Source organism: Cryptomeria japonica, chromosome 2, assembly GCF_030272615.1.
Source record: "Cryptomeria japonica chromosome 2, Sugi_1.0, whole genome shotgun sequence".
In the NCBI taxonomy this organism is placed as follows: domain Eukaryota; kingdom Viridiplantae; phylum Streptophyta; class Pinopsida; order Cupressales; family Cupressaceae; genus Cryptomeria; species Cryptomeria japonica.
The window spans coordinates 664,832,246-664,848,374 of NC_081406.1; the positions used below are offsets into that span (position 1 = coordinate 664,832,246).

A 16,129-nucleotide genomic window follows, 5' to 3' on the forward strand; every position below is an offset into this window, starting at 1 on the left:
TTCACGACTTTTCACGGTGCACAAATTAATGTAAGGTGAGTTTGAGGAAGAATGTGATGGTTGTAGCTGCTATACCAGCATTTTATCACACCTGTATATGTCTAATTTCAATTAACAGTCTAATATATACCTCTTTCAGTGTGTTTTGATAAAGTTTGGGTTTGTTTGAGCTGGTCTATGTTTCGTTTGAGTGTTGGGTAGGAGTTTGTCGAGTTCTGGGTGATTCCCTTGTTGTTCAGACATATTTGCAGTAAGTTGCAATTGATATCAAACCTTCCCTGACAATGTTAGCAGAAATTCAGAGTGCCATCAAGCCTGAAAACTACCTTGTTTCATCTTCCAGAAGTATATTTCTGGTTGAGCATTTGAATATTTGTTTATCTTTGCAAATTGGTTCACTTTTGGATTTTTACAGCAATCTTATCTATTATCAGCACTTCATATCAGCAGTCATATTTCGTATCCTATATGATGTTTGTAATGCATGAGGTAACTATGTAATACCCAAGATGGTAATACCATCAAAAGTTTTTTCCTTACACTTTGATGTTGAATAAGTGAAAAGAACTGTATTTGCTCACCCCACTGAATAAGTGAAAAGAACTGTATTTTCTCACCCCACTGAATAAGTGTTGGTACTGTATTTGCTCACCACTGAAATAGTGGAAGTTTTGTAATTGCACTCCGTTGAATAAGTGAGCAGTGCTTGTGCTCTATAATGGCAACCTGCTGAACAAGTGTGATGTATCTGTACTATTGTATTGTACACTCCACTAAAGAAGTGAGATTGGTCAGCTTGCCGCCCAGTGTGTTTCCTTCTAAGTTGTTGCATTAAAAATAGTTGTGTGGTCCTCTCCACTGTATGCTGGTGATCAGAAAGTGATAAGAACATTCTATTGCTGCTTATTCCAATTGGAAATTTCCAAAAAAAAAAGTTGGGGTTGTTTATTACATTTCCCTTCCTGCATCCTAGAACCATTACAAAGTTATTACATCAAAAAATAAAAATTGAACAATTCTTGGTACAGAAATAAATATGAGGAATTTTTAATTGAGAAGACCAAATCTTTAAGAGTAAAACATCAGCTGGTATCTTAAATGTTGAAGAAATCCGCATGATTACTTATCTGTTCAACAAGAACTAAAATACTGTCATTATATATAATCTAGAAGATTTTCAAGTATGGTGGAAGTGTAAAAAAATGACCCATACAGATTTCATTAAGTATGTAAGACAATCATCATTATCAAAATAAAAAAATGTTAGGGTCTCTTCAATACCCATAGAGCTATACACCATACAATCTAGGATATGAAATCAGAAAATATACATACATGGGCTACGACGAATATCAGTTGGTCTGATTGCTTCATGGGCCTCTTGTGCATTCTTTACCTTCTTGGAAAATTTCCTAATGCTCTTTACTGCATATTCTTCCCCATAGCTGCAAGTGTCACAATATCAAAGAATAATTACCTTCATTCTTAGGAAAATATCAAAGTTGAAAACATGCTTTCAACAGTTTTGTTGAAATTGTGCCAACTAATCATGCAAAAAAATATTTTATCTGAAATTAAAGTCATAGGAATACCATCTACCGAGACATAGTTGAAGACTGGAAGTATTGCATCAAAAATGTTTCATTTTAATCCTCAACTGAACAAAATGTCCCTTTTCAACAATTAATTTTCCATGTAATTTCCAGGTCAAGCAAATATCACCCAGAGGTGCATTTGAACAAAAATAATGTTTGCCAGTCCAATTATACTAGTCAACAGGAAAAATATTGTCATGTCCTACACTGATAGTTACTGATTGTTTCAAAAAACAAAAAATAAAAATCATCAACCAAAAATCTCCTTTAAGACCAAGACTCTTATCAACTTGAAGATTCTTATAGCTAAGCACTTATATCAGATTCAAAACTTTCAACTTATTTCTACAATCTCCAAACCAGGCCCTAATTATTAGGGGTTCTCCAAAAACCGGTTAATGCAAATTGCATTACCTTAGAGGAATCTTTATCATAAAAATATCATGAGTGGAACTAATATAAAGCTAAAAGGATAGACAAATGAAATAACAAGTAAAATATATGTTCCATAAAAATAATGGCACAACAAGTCTTAGGAATTTTCAACAAGACAATGGCATGTTCGTCATATCATGTAACTGCCAAAAGGATGGCTCAAATTCAAACCAACTCCAAGAATGTAATGTATTGCAATAAAATATGTAAGCAGTTATGTCTACTCTATGCTTGTTAACAACAAGAAATTGTTGCAAGAAAACCTGTCCATTTGTACTGCTTTGTTATGACTTTAGATGGAAATTTGACTGTGCCACTATAGCATAATCACTTGCATCAATTTCCACCTCAAATGGTAGGTGCAAATGAAGTTGTGCCAAACCCAGCGCATTGCTCATCTTTTACTTCAACTGCACAAAGCACTTAAACACTCATTTTGCTGATTTCTACCCCAAGTAAAGGAGTTATCACATGCTGATATTGTATGCATTTCCATCTCAAATGGTACATGCAAATAAAGTTGTGCCAAACCAGTGCTAATCTAAGACTGACACAGCAATCACCTCAAAACTCATTAAGAATTGAAACTTGGGAATTAATTGGAGCGCTGAATATACTAAGTAGGAACATCCTACACAATAGTGCCAATCAAAGATACAGCTCACAAAAAGCAGCAACGACTATGATTCAGCAAACAAGGTTGACAAGGTAAGCAGCTGTTCACAATATGCAATACACAAACAGAAGAAAGTTGAACAGTGGTAGAAAATCCCTAACAAGGGTAATTGGAGCAGCCAGGACTGATTGATTCCCAAGATTCTGTCTATGGCGTCTAGTAATGTGATGTGAAGCTGGAAAACCTGGCCATAAAACATAGATGTACAAAAATATGCAGAACAGAATGAGAACATAAGTACATATCTGTCAAAACCTGTGTTCTGTGTTTCATTTAGCACCAGTTAATGCAGCTAAGGATGAGAATGTCTGCTGGCTCAATAAGACTAGGCATATGCAAACTACACCAAAAATGGACTTGCAAAATCACCTCGGTTTAACTTACATGTGGTCAATGAGGCTCCAGTGAACTCAAATCCTCCTCAATCTAACTTGCATGCAATCACTAAGACTTCCGCAAACTGGAGCAAGTGCAAAGGTAGGATATTTATAATTATATCATAATTACAAGTAAAGAAATGATGACAAGGTCAATTCTCATTATGTAATGCCCACCTGCCTCTGTGACCCAAGTTGGACATAACAGGAAGATCCTCAACAAAAAAATGAAGTACATTAACTGTACCTTAAGGGAGATGGAGGGGATTAGGACAATAATTGTAACGTTCTACTCAATGTTCATTTAACACCTCCAATGCCTATAATAGTCCAAAAGAAATCAATAATCATGTAACATATCTACAGTTTTCCTAAAGGACCTGTTGTGCGTTGCACACGCTCCCTGTCGCCGACAGGGTCCCCCTTTCCTGTTTTGAGTTTTTTGATCGTTATCCCGAGGATCCAAGCAGAGTTTCTCGTGTCTCTTCGAGCGAGTTCGTGATCAGTCCATAGGCTGATCGACGTTGGAATAATGAACCAATGAGTCCTCCTGACTGATCTGGCTTTCGGGCGAGAATGCCGAAAGTTTGTTCCAAAATTTCAAAGTTTAACATGATGCATCTCCTTTTCGGACCCTAGGTCCGAACTTTTACGAAAGTAAAAGTTTTAAAACATGAAGGCAAGTTTAAACCGAATGCGCTCCTTTTCGGACCCCAGGTCCGAACTTGGCGAAAGTCAAGTTAAGGTTAAAAAACGTTATGCACTCCCTTTTTGGACTTAAGCGTCCGAAATTTCGAAATTCAAAATTTAAAAACATAAGGTGGCAATCACTTTCAGACCCCAGGTCCGAAATTTCCAAATTCAAGTTAAGAAATAACACTGTGCGAACACACTTCGAACCCTGAGGTCCGAACTTCAACAAAAGTGTTAAGTTTAAAAAAAACATCACGCGATCCACTTCGGACCCTAAGCTCCGAACTAACACAAAGGCAAAGTTTTAAAAACATCACGCGATCATTTCGGACCCTGAGGTCGGAACTTCAACAAAAGTGTTAAGTTTAAAAAAAACATCACGCGATCCACTTCGGACCCTAAGCTCCGAACTAACACAAAGGCAAAGTTTTAGAAACATCACGCGATCACACTTCGGACCCTAAGCCCCGAACTTCGGCGAAGGTCGAAGTAGCATAACACTGTGCGATCGCATTTCGGACCCCAGGTCCGAATTTCGGCGGAGACGAAAATTGAAAGCAACGCGATCATTTCGGACTTTAGGTCCGAACCAACGCGAAGGAGAAACATTGTATAACGCGATCATTTTCGGACTTTAGGTCCAAACCAAAACGAGGGCAAAGTCGAGTTTAAAATCTAACGCATCTCCTCTTCGGGATAAAGATTCGAACTTTGGCACGCGAAGGCACAGTTTGTAACGCAAGAGCCAAAGCAAAAAAATGCGAAGGCACAGTTTGTAACGCAAGAGCCAAAGCGAAAAACGCGAAGGCACATTTTTAACGCAAAATCTACTATTCAGCGCAAACTACACCCTTTACCCCAGATCCGAAGTCCGCGAAGGTTAAATCCGAAGCCTCCAATTTGTCAAAATTCAAAGAATGCAATTCAAAATTTGAAAGAACTCTCAAATCCGAAAACAAGGAGGTAAGACACCGCATCATCCTCCCATCAACCATTTAAAATTCAGATTGCTAGGCACAGAACTATGTGAAATTGATAAATCCTCTTTCATCCTCCAAACCGCGAAAATTTAAATAGGAGGGATAACCGTTGGGATTCAAATTTTGCAAGATCATCCGCTCGCCCCGCGCAACAAGGTCGGGCAATCACTCATCATTCGCTCCAATCAGGTAAGTACGCTTTATCGCGTATGGTCATTTAAAAATATGCGAATCAAATAGGCAAATACGCAAAATTTGAAATTCTTGAAGTCTGCATCGCCGTTATTCGAACATCCGAAATTTAGGATTCATCCCCAAGGTTTAGCCAGAAGCTGCATCTCTTTTCAAATTCAAACTTCTCATATTTTGCCTCTGTTGAAAATTAATCCAAAAATTCGAAAATGAGATTGCATAGTCATAAATCTTCAGGAATATAATGTTGTTAAAGTTAATCAAATTGTTAGCCAAAATGATATTTAAACTAATCCCGGTCTGTTGAAGCACTTCTGTTATTATCTAACCCGCATTATCGTTCTTGTATCACCTTGTAATCCGTGTCTGGCTGTGCAGGATAAATGCCTAAATCAGCGGCAGAATCATCAAAAACACCCGCTGCAGCAGAAACCTCACGAGCATCCAAATCAGACATCCCGCGGAAAGTTGAAAGAATGAAGTATCAGTATCAGAGGGGAGGATTAAGGGAGTCAAAGGTCCAGAGCGTCTGGGACAACATTGGTGACACCGACCTTGGCCACATTGATATTCAGGATTTCAGGGATCGGGTCTTCTCGCCCAACGCATATGGCAGGCCTAGGCAAATGGTGGAAAGTGGCATCGCCCAAGCAGCAGGTTTTCCTCCAGCAATCCAGAACTATGAATTAGTAGTGGAAGCTGCTCGCCATTACGAACCAAAGTCCAGATTGGTGCTTCTGGAAAATATAACTATCGCCGACTTCTCCCCTGAGGCTATTGGTGATGCATTTGATATCCCCTTTCCAAATAATCCCATAGCTACAACAATGGACGAGGCACAAGGGGCATATGATATGAACCCGGCCCGATGCAGGGCATTGATTAACGAAGAATGGTTCAAGGAGAAAAGGCCTTCAAGCACCAGGATTGTGAAAAAGACCCCCAGGAGTGACTTTCATAATGAACATGGGGACATGGTCACCTTACTTAGCCGAGTCATGGGACTTCCTAAGTCCAACTACTTTGAAGAATGGATGTTCTATTTTACAGAACAGGTCTTTGCCGGAAAGTCTAAGTTTGACTGGGCCCAGATCATAAGTGATAACATCCACGCTCAGCTAATTGAACTCGAGACAAAGAAGTATTTCACCATGACCTCCTATTTGGTCTATATGTTCGCAAAGAACCAGCCACTGCCAGGATTAATAATGAAAGGTGAGATCGGGAATGGGCCTGGTCAGGTAAAGGTTTATGACTGCTACCCGCAGCTGCACTACCAGGATATAGCTCAAAGGGAAAAGAGCAGCCCGGCTTACGCGGTTGGTCAGTACGAACGCGTCAACGACGCCTTCACAATGCGCCTAGTCAGGCTAATGCAGGGAGGGTTACACATCAGGCTCTCGGAGCAAGCTACCATTTTAGTGCAGAGGTATGGGGCCTGGTTCATTCAGTTCCCAAGGTTCTCCTACATCCGAATAGCTGGTTTCGAAGGTGCCCCCCTTCGACTTCCGCGGTACCCAACCGATAAGGTAGTCCTCATGGAGGTGGCAAGACAATCACGCCCTGCCGGCATATTATTACGAGAGAGCAAGCAGGCTGGATTCGCATTTCCAATGATCATAGGCAGCCATGATGTCCAATTGAGAACCCCCACCCTAGCAAAGGAGTCCCTTGCAGAGCTGGCCTCTTATGGCCTACAGGAGCATTTCCCAAGGAAATGTTTTGATCATGACAATTTGGCGAAGAGAGCTTACGGTAGGCGCTACAGAGCAAAGGAGTCAATTGAAGATTATTGGAAAAATTGCTCCGATGACTACGAAGTCAGGCGACGGGAATATTCTAGATTGAGTGTGCAGCAAATGCGACTCTTTGAGTACCGTCAGGTCCCGGATCAGCTCACAGACTCGGGGAACTGCCTCCAAGTCCGAGAATTCGAAGCAGTAAGGCACCTCTTGCCAGGCGTTGATTGGTCTCAAGACCCAATCACGGATTTCGAAGCAGTCATGGCAGCCCCGGCAAGATACACAGATCAATGGTTACATCACCAGATCGAGAGGCTAGTCCATGAGGGGGTCCAGTTCACTTACCATCTGATGGGCAGTTTCGACTCTCAGTCTTCCGAAGACGAAAGGACATCAGCTGAGAAACCAGAGAAAAGAAAGAAAGCTAAGGCTTGCAGAGGGACTCGGACGTCCAAAAGAACAAGAAGGGAGAAGATGCCCATAAGAAGGCCAGAGACCACTTCATCTTCAAAGGACCCCAGTTCGTCCGACGACGCCATAGATTTGGATTGCATACCTGCTCCGCCTTCCCAGAGCGACATAGAGGCATTCCAAGCCAATGATCCTCCTGCTCCAGATATGTCGGACACCGAGCAAAAGGGCCCCAATCCGACTAAGCCGGGTGACCAAATAGAGGAAGGAGAAATCCCATCCACCCAGGGGATCGAAGTGCATGAACCTACCCAACAGAGCCGCCACGAATTGCTACTCCTCCATGCAGCCAAGGACGACTCGACTGTCGAAGGGGAACAAAGAACAGACGAGATCCATGAGCTCGAGGGAACCAAGGAGCCACCATCACAGGAAGATGTCAAACAATTATTCAGTGAGATAGGGGAGAACTCAGATGCAAACAAGGAGCTTCCTCCTTCTTTCACCCCTCCGATGGCGGGACAGCTGCTAATTTGTGATCAGCCGGTTGAAAGCATGGGAGAACAAGGTGCTAACTTAACCCCAACCTCAACCCAGACAGTGCCTCAAGAGTGGCTGATCGCCAGAGCTCAGCGCAGGGCCGCCACCAAGGCACCCATCGATCTAGAGGACATCTTCTCACGAATGGATCAAGCAAAAGCGAAAGGGAAGAAGAAACCAAGAACATACTCTAAGATAACCAGGGATGAGCAAAGGAACCGCACTCTTCATATTGCCACCCCGCCCGCGAACAAGCCAGCAGATCAAATAACACTGGCAGATTATAGCATCACGACTGTCCCCATCGGACGAGCTACAAAAGAGCAAGAAAAGGAGGAATTTAAGGACTCAGTGCAGAACATACTCAGACAGCTCGAGGAAATCACTGCCGAAAAGGATATGTATCGGGCCCGTGCTGAACAGGCCGAGGGGTACATCAATAAGCTCCTGCGGCCATTACACAACCCCTCTGAATCCCATATTCCCCCAAGGGCATTGGCGCAAAGGACCACAACTGAATTTGAAGGAATTCGGGATACCGCAAAGGCCGTCAAGGAATGGGTGCAAGACACCAAGAAAAAGGGAGAACAGATCCTCAAAGAAGTAAAGGAAATGGCTCTCCATCGAGAGCTCACTCTAGTCAGGCTGTTGGAAGTAAAGAGGGAATCCCTTCACATGCATGAAGTAGCGGCCTCTACCCTTCCCCTCCTAAGAGCTCTTTTCTGGACACATACACAGATTCCCACACTGCCTGACATCCTAGATCCCCATAGCATCAGTATTCTCAAGGAATGGTACTGGACCGTCACCATGAAGAACGACGCCCAGGAAATTATTGACAAAGAAAATGACGCATGTGAGGCAATTCTGGGGAGCATGCAAGAACTAGGCAAGACCATCCTCCGATCAATGGTTTCGGGGTGGATAAATGACCTATCCGACAGTGTAATCCGGCCGGATTGGGAGGAAAGGTTGGGAGCAGATAAGGTTTCTTATTCCATTGAAGACTTGAGTTTTGCTGGTCAGTTCCATTCAGACATATTGTGCTTCGAGCGTAATCGCTCCAGCTGGAAGGAAGGTTTAAGGCACGTGGACCAGTATCTCGAAGGCATGCAGTACAAAATTCGCCACCCTCCCATGCCACCTTTTGGTCCCCTCTTCCAATTATGTATCAAGTTTCAGGAATATGTCCGCAAGGAACGAGCAGCAGGTCGTGATTTATGGCGAGAATACCTGCATGGCGAAGACCAGTTTCTACAGAAAGAATGTGAAACCAGAATAGAGAAAGTAGTTTCTCAAAAATGCCTTTTTCCCTCCAAATCTTAAAAGGTGCACTTTTGTCCCAAAAAGGTGACAGTTGACTTCTGGTCAACATATTGTAAAAGTTTTTGTACACCTCCTTTTTTGGATTACTTCAAAAGTTGTAATTATCCTTTTTGGTAGTTATTGCTCCCTTTGGGGTAGTTGTAGATATTTACCCCCCTATTTATGCGTGTGGGTCCCCCTTTTTGTAAGGATGAATCTGGGCCACTTGTCTAGATTAGATCTTGGCCATTCATCCATTTTTGGAAACCTATTTAAGGGGACTGGTTTTCCCTCATTTAGGAGGAAGTTCTTGAATTGTTGCGAAAGCTCTGAAGGAATTTTGCAGGAATTAATACAATGGATTAAAATTACCTTCAAGTTTCCTTGTGAGTGCATGGTCTCCTTCTTCATTTAAATTAGAAAGCTTTTAATTATGTCTATTCATTTTGCACAGCAGTTCTTACCAAGCATCTGATAGAACCTTCACAGTCCATACCATTAGAGGATAGCTGATTGCTTTTTTCCTTTCTGCATGGTTAATCTGGGCTATTTTACGATTCAGTTCGATTATCAAATATATACATATCATGAATGTAGAAGTTCTAATATTGTATTTGGTAATATGAAAATCTGGTTTCTCCTTTGAAGATTGCACTAAGTTTATGCAAACATTGTGTCTGAATGACTGATGATGCTTAATTTGGTTTCCTGGAGGTGTCTGTTTGCTTGAGTGAACCTGCTGTCCTAGTTAACATTTACAGTTCTCTTTCTCCCTACCCTTCCTTTCTTTCCTCCCAATTTTATCCCCCTTTTTAGAAATCTGCAGTCCTGCTAAATCAGCTTCAAATTAACCAACACCACCTGAAAGAAAACCGTAAAAGGTCCCCGGGAATTTATACATGGAATTGCCAATCAAACGTAAGTCCCCTTGTGTTTCCAGCATAAACACATAAAGCCACTGAGAGATCCCGCAATCAAGACCTGACAAAAGAAACCTTGAGGTAGTCTCCTTTGATCAAACTTAGAAAACAGCATTAGAGACTTCCTTATCTCAAGAGAGAGTAGGATAATCAGTTGGCTATTCTATTCTGCGTTGGCCGTATGGAGTTTGCAGCAATGCGATTTCAGACACGTCAATAGGACCTAACATTGTAGATGACAACGCATGAAAAACGGTCATAAACCACTAATCAAGATACTTTTAACGGTCATAAACCACTAATCAAGATACTTTTAAAAAGTGAATAAATAACTTTCAGAGTCTCTATTGTCTATACAAACAACAGGTCTACATCAATAAAGGTGGATCATGTTTTGTGTATTGGAAGACAATGGGGAGAGAGAGAGAAGACCCAATAACCCCACAAGGAGTGAAAGAGATCAGCAATAGCTTAAGAGATATGCGATGATCTCTAATATCATAAATCAAAGAACTACTGGCAAGATGAGAATCTTCCAATTCCCAAATGAAGCCAACTTACCATTCTTCAAAGCAAGCTAGATGAACTGGCCAGGGCAAAGATTTACTCTTCTTTTGCAATGCAAACAATCAGGTGGGCTTCCAAGATTTGTAATTTGGCTTCCACCCACAACTAAAATAAGAATGCATGCGCCAAGGCAGTGATGATGAAAAGCTCCAACTGGTTGCAAATATGAAAAATAACCGTAAGATTAATTTGATGTAATGGAGCTCACTTGCATGATGTACCTCTAATTTCATGAATATGTGATTTGATGAGTTAAAAAAAATGTTGAAACAAGTGTCGAGTTCAATGATAATATGTAGCCAAATTGGCAACAGCCAACAACTCATCACTTGGGTAGTGAAAAGTACTTAATAATTGTTTTAAGACATTTCTACCATCGCAAGACAGCGTGCTTTGCTACTACCATAAGTCAGACAAGGGTTTGCCACCAGTTGAGGATTTGATCATTAATATGAAGTTCGACTATCAAGGTATTCTGACACAACATGCTGTTGTATCTGGAATTACGCTTTCATATTATTACATCCCAACAATCCAGCATGTCTCCAATTAAGAAAAAAAAAAAGTATATCCTAAGGTATATGCTGAATTTAACGAGCTTTGAAGAATTCAGAATCTTAGTGATTTTGGTATTTTACTTTCCAGTATAATTTATTAAAATGGCAGTAATGGTAAATTCATGGATGACCAAGATTATCATGAATTCCTTGAAAAGGCAATTTTCATCCTCCTAGTGGTTTGAAGTTGTCTTCTCAACCAAGGTGATACGAAACTTCTGTTGTAATAACAATACTATCTCCATAAAGAACAAAGAGTTAACGTACAGTCTCAGATTGTATGTTGAAGATATGAATCATATCTAGCAAACCTCCCAACGGGCAGTCAACTGTCTTAAGGCAGGAACTAAACTCGGTGTGTAAATAATCTTACACACAGTTATTCATAGCCACCTTGGGTACTCTCATGTTGTAGGTTGTTTATTCTGTTTAACTGCTCTTGATTTATAGACAATGTTTACCCTCTAGGCGAACAGTTTAAAACATACAGACAGAATACTTAACAAGAAACAGTAATGCCATGGATACAGATCATAATATTAAGCCAACAGAAAAGATACCATTTCCATTCATAATCGTGATGACGACAAGTTACATTACATGGTATATAAAAGTACCGAGGGGGTGCGAGGGACAACCGTCGCACCCGTAACTACCAACCCTCGGTTACATTACTAACAAAGTACTTCCTAATTAATTATTGTTTATTCCCATACAATATTACCACCAACATCATCCCCCCCGAAAAACAAGGTCGTCTCCTGACGACTGAAAAACAAAATGGGATGATTAACAACATATAATTCAAGACTGAGAATGGGGTGGAGGAAGCATCCCTAGTGAGGAGGATGCCAATGCGTGGGTTGCAGCTGCCAAGTGTGCCCGTAACTCATAGACCTACTCAGTCCTCAGCTTCAGGTCCCGCTCTACAACTATCTGGCGCTCCATAGCTGTTTTCACCATCATTGCCGCCTCCAAGACCTCTTTATCCTTCTGCTCCACCATCTCTAAGGCACTACCCAGGCAGCTCTCCAACATAGCCCTGTCCTCGCAGGCTTCCGCTATGTTGGAGAGTCACCTGGGTAGTGCCTTGGGCTGACTCAGAGTCCAAGGTAGTGCGCTCTGCATCCCATGAGGCCTTCTCCCAAGCCAATTGCTCCCTGTGCGACTCCTCTGTCTGCTGGAGTCGAGCAGCCAACTCTTCTCGTGCCGACACAACCTCCTGGTGCTGGGTCTCTGTACCCTGAGCAATATACTGCGTCCTCTGCAACTCATAGTAGGTCTCCTGAAAGACCTGCTCTATCCTCTGCAACAGTGACTATCTGCTGGTCTCGCCAACCTGTTCCTGGAGGCCCCAATCCTCCAACATCTGCAAGGTCTCCATAGTAGGCCACCCTCTAGACTCAAAACACTGCGCAAAGTGTGTAATGCACCTGCCTCTCATAAACCCTAGCAGCTGCTCCAACTCTTCATCTGTCCGGGCATCTCCCTGAGACTTGGCAGAGGCTACCATCTGTCGAGCTCAGACAACCATATCTGCAAGAAACTGCTCCAATTCCCTGTCACCCTCCACTCTTCAAGATGCTAGGACACCGTGCTCCTGGGCATCCTCGTGAGGGCTCTGCAGTGGCTCGTCATGAGGGGGGCTTTGGATCAACTCCTCCTCCTGCCTGGGACTCAGCACCAACTCACGAATGGGTGAGTGGTCTCTCTGTACAATCTGTGAAGTCTCTGATGAACTATCTCCAACCAAGTCCACAATCTCATGAGGGCTCGGCTCACGCCATGGGGAGAGGACCACTGCTCCAATCGGTGCTAGTGGTGTCATCTTGTACCGACTCAGCCACGCACTCATATCCGTCTAAGAAGGCATACCACTCTCTCCAAGATGCTCTACCGGTACCGCAGCCTCCCTACCAAACGTCCCGCCACTGGTCCTAGCCTCTACTGTTGTCGTGGGACTCTTGACGCCAACCGCCTGAGTCTCTGGTAAGGCTACCAGTGTCGCAGCCACGTGTGGGGGAATCATAATCACTGGTGTCCGGCCCTGCCCAAAACCAAGAACCGGCACTGCCAATATTGCCGCTCCAGGCAGAGTCCGAGTGGCACCTGCTGAGGCCATCTGCTGGGATAACTCACCCGAGGGCCACGTGGTTGCCGCTGCTAGCACAACTACGAGAGGTGGAGGTGTGGCTATCTGCGAAACTGCAGAAGATGTTGCCCCCGTCTCCTCCTCCACCTGTTGTCCGCCTCTACCCACCATTCTGAAACTACTCTCGATGGCCTGTGATGTATCCCCGGAGTCCTCTGCACTGGCTACCTCGCTCGGGTCACTAGGCTCGAACTCCAACTCCGTCACTAACTCAGACACCACCACCTGCCGCTTCCGTTTCTTGGTTGATTGTATATCCCCATTGGGTGCCATGATATCCAAATGAACCCAATAGAACATAGCCGGTTGCCCAGGGTGTACACGGCCTTGTGATGCCAAGTGTTGTGTGTTTGGTGAACCCTGAAGGCGTACTGCATCCAGGAAGAGTCCAATCGCATGGTAGGGCATGTAGAAGGTTCCATGCTGGAGGGTCATAAATTCCTCCATCCTATCCGCCAATACTAATGCCCAGTCGTATACCACGCCATTGCGGATGCCATTCATCAACACAACCTGCACCATGGCAATGTCTAAACCCCTACTCGCTCCCATCAAGCAGCTCTTCAGCACATCTAGAAGGACCGCTATACCCCCTCTCTCAAAAACGACATCTTCAGACCTCTTCCCTTGTTGGCATGCTGGAGACTATCTAGTTCGGCTTGTGTGAGGTCGTCGCGGCAAATCAACTTGACGAGTTTATCTTTTAAATCAAGGGATATTTTCTACCCCTTATCCATTTTTCTTTCCCTGCGCTCCTGGAATACCAAAAACTCTCGTAAACTCTGTGGAAGCAAAGGACATCGTAACCTGGTGGTGCTCATAATCAAATACGGACTACCGCCTGTGTGGGTCATAGGCACCAATCATGGCCCACAGCACAACCTCAAAATCCTTAATGCAAAATATGGGCATCTGGATGGCTCACTGTACCTGTGCATGTCGTAGTTGTGCCTTCACAAGATCATCATCCGGGGTCTCGTTCCACCATTACCTACAATCTGCTCCACTCAAACCCTCGAAGGTAATGGTGTCCATGGTCACATCATTCTTCGTTGCCATTAGCTGTTGCACTTTGGGATGCATCTTCTTACCTTTGCTTTTGCTGGTGTCAGCCATACTGCCCCTGACTTTCACACAGGAAGGCAAAATCCGAATAGCTTTCTTGTTCACGGAGGTTGACGGCACTGTAGCATGTAACTGCCGCATCTGTCTTTGCCAATTCTTTCCACCGCTAGGGTCCATTAAATGATTTTGCTTTTGTCTTTTGTGCCCTTTAAATATTAAAAAAAAAAGTAGGGTTAGGGTACAATTCTCACGTGTTTACTTTCCTCCAGACGTGGGACCCTTCCTCCGAATGCTACCCCTCGATTTGCCAATTTTATTTTTTCCGCTGTACCATGACCCTATACCGTACGGTAATGCTTAACTCTTCTCCACCGTTCAAGAGTAGCTACAATGACCTTTCGGTATTTTACTGTACGAATACTTGCAATGACCTTACGGTATTTTACCGTACGAATACCTGCAATGACCGTACGCCATTTTGTCATTCGAATACCTGCAATGACTGTGCGTTTGTCTTCTCCGTTGTCGTGAGCCTGCCTTGGGGACCGTACGTTGTACGGTATGAAAGATACTCGCCCCCCACTGCTCATCGTACATATACTGTACGGAATTGCCCTTCACTGCGTTTTATTTCGCTTGTTGTATGGTGAGTATGGTGTTTTTCCAATCATATACATCGGTTGTATGGTAAGCAAATACCATATATACCGTACGGTACTGAGAATGGCAGTCCTCAGTTGTGGCATTGTGTCCAGAAGGTCCTTCACCCTTATTGGCACCTCCATCTGCAAGACTTGCCCAATTATATTCTGTTGGCGGCAATATTGTACATGAAAATAAAACTAGTTAATTAAGTTGTAATTGTCTTGGTTAGTTGGCAACCGAGGGGTGGTAGTTGCGATGCGACGGTTGGCGCTCGCACCCCCTCGATATCTTTATATACTTCCGAATGTAACTTGTGACGGACAATTATGAATGGAATAACATCTCTTATATTTTATCTGATATCTATGGCATTATTATTCTGCATTACGTGTTTTATCTATGTACTTTAAGTTATTCACCCGAGAGGGTAAACATTTGGCGTCGTTGCCTAGACGTACTCGGGAACGGAAGACGCAGATGGTGCACGGACACGATGGGCCTACCCGTTGGTGAGATAAACCCAGAGGCCGACGACGCGCAAACGGAGCTCTACAACGGAGAAGACACTGCGATGAGGGAATTTTCAATTCTGCTCCAAGTAGCCATCGAGACCTACATCCGACGAGAGGCCACGGAGGCAGAAATCCCACCAAGTGTCGTGTGGACAGCGCTGGAGGTTAGCCCGGCAGTAAATTGGTTGATGAACCATCTTCCCCAACTGCTTGCACAGGCATCGCTGGCACAACAAGCTCGTCTGGAGGAGATTGCCCAGGAAGAGCGACGCCAACAAATTCTTCAACAGTACGAAGAAAGCAGCCGTCAGGAAGCGGAGCGGAATGGCACGAGGCCAGGAAGGAATTGAACCCTGAATCCCATAGGGACAGAGGAACATTTTATATTTAAATAAAGGTGTCACAATATTGACACGAGTTGTATTGACGAAATGAATTAATAAAGGCGTGTTCTGGTTTATGTGTTGTGAATTATGGAAATGTATGGGAATTAATGCCCAACCTATTAAATAAAGATAGAAATAAGAAAGCAGAAACGGACGAGTGGGAGGCCGCGCAGAGGGCCTTGATTCTGGAACAGCAAGTAGAACATAGACGGAGGCTGAGGCAACTTGTCGAAGGACGACCTGCCGAAGGGTGGCCCAAAGGGAACCAAGGAGGTGTCACAGAGGGTGCAGAAGCCGAGGGAAATTTCTACGCGTCGCCAGAACACCGTAGGGTGAGAAGCCACGAAGAGTTTCTGGAGGAAACAAGGTTGCGGAGGAA

General features: G+C 43.5%; 1 protein-coding gene across 2 annotated transcripts in view; it reads right to left on the reverse strand.

Moving 5' to 3' along the window:
* The window catches only part of LOC131049755 (uncharacterized), a 262,789-nt gene that overhangs the window by 205,240 nt on the left and 41,420 nt on the right, over positions 1–16,129 (reverse strand). For both annotated transcript variants that reach the window (XM_057983819.2, XM_057983818.2), the window contains exon 6: positions 1,336–1,445. In XM_057983819.2, coding sequence (XP_057839802.1) covers positions 1,336–1,445 — 110 coding nt within the window. The remainder of the gene's footprint in view (positions 1–1,335; positions 1,446–16,129) is intronic.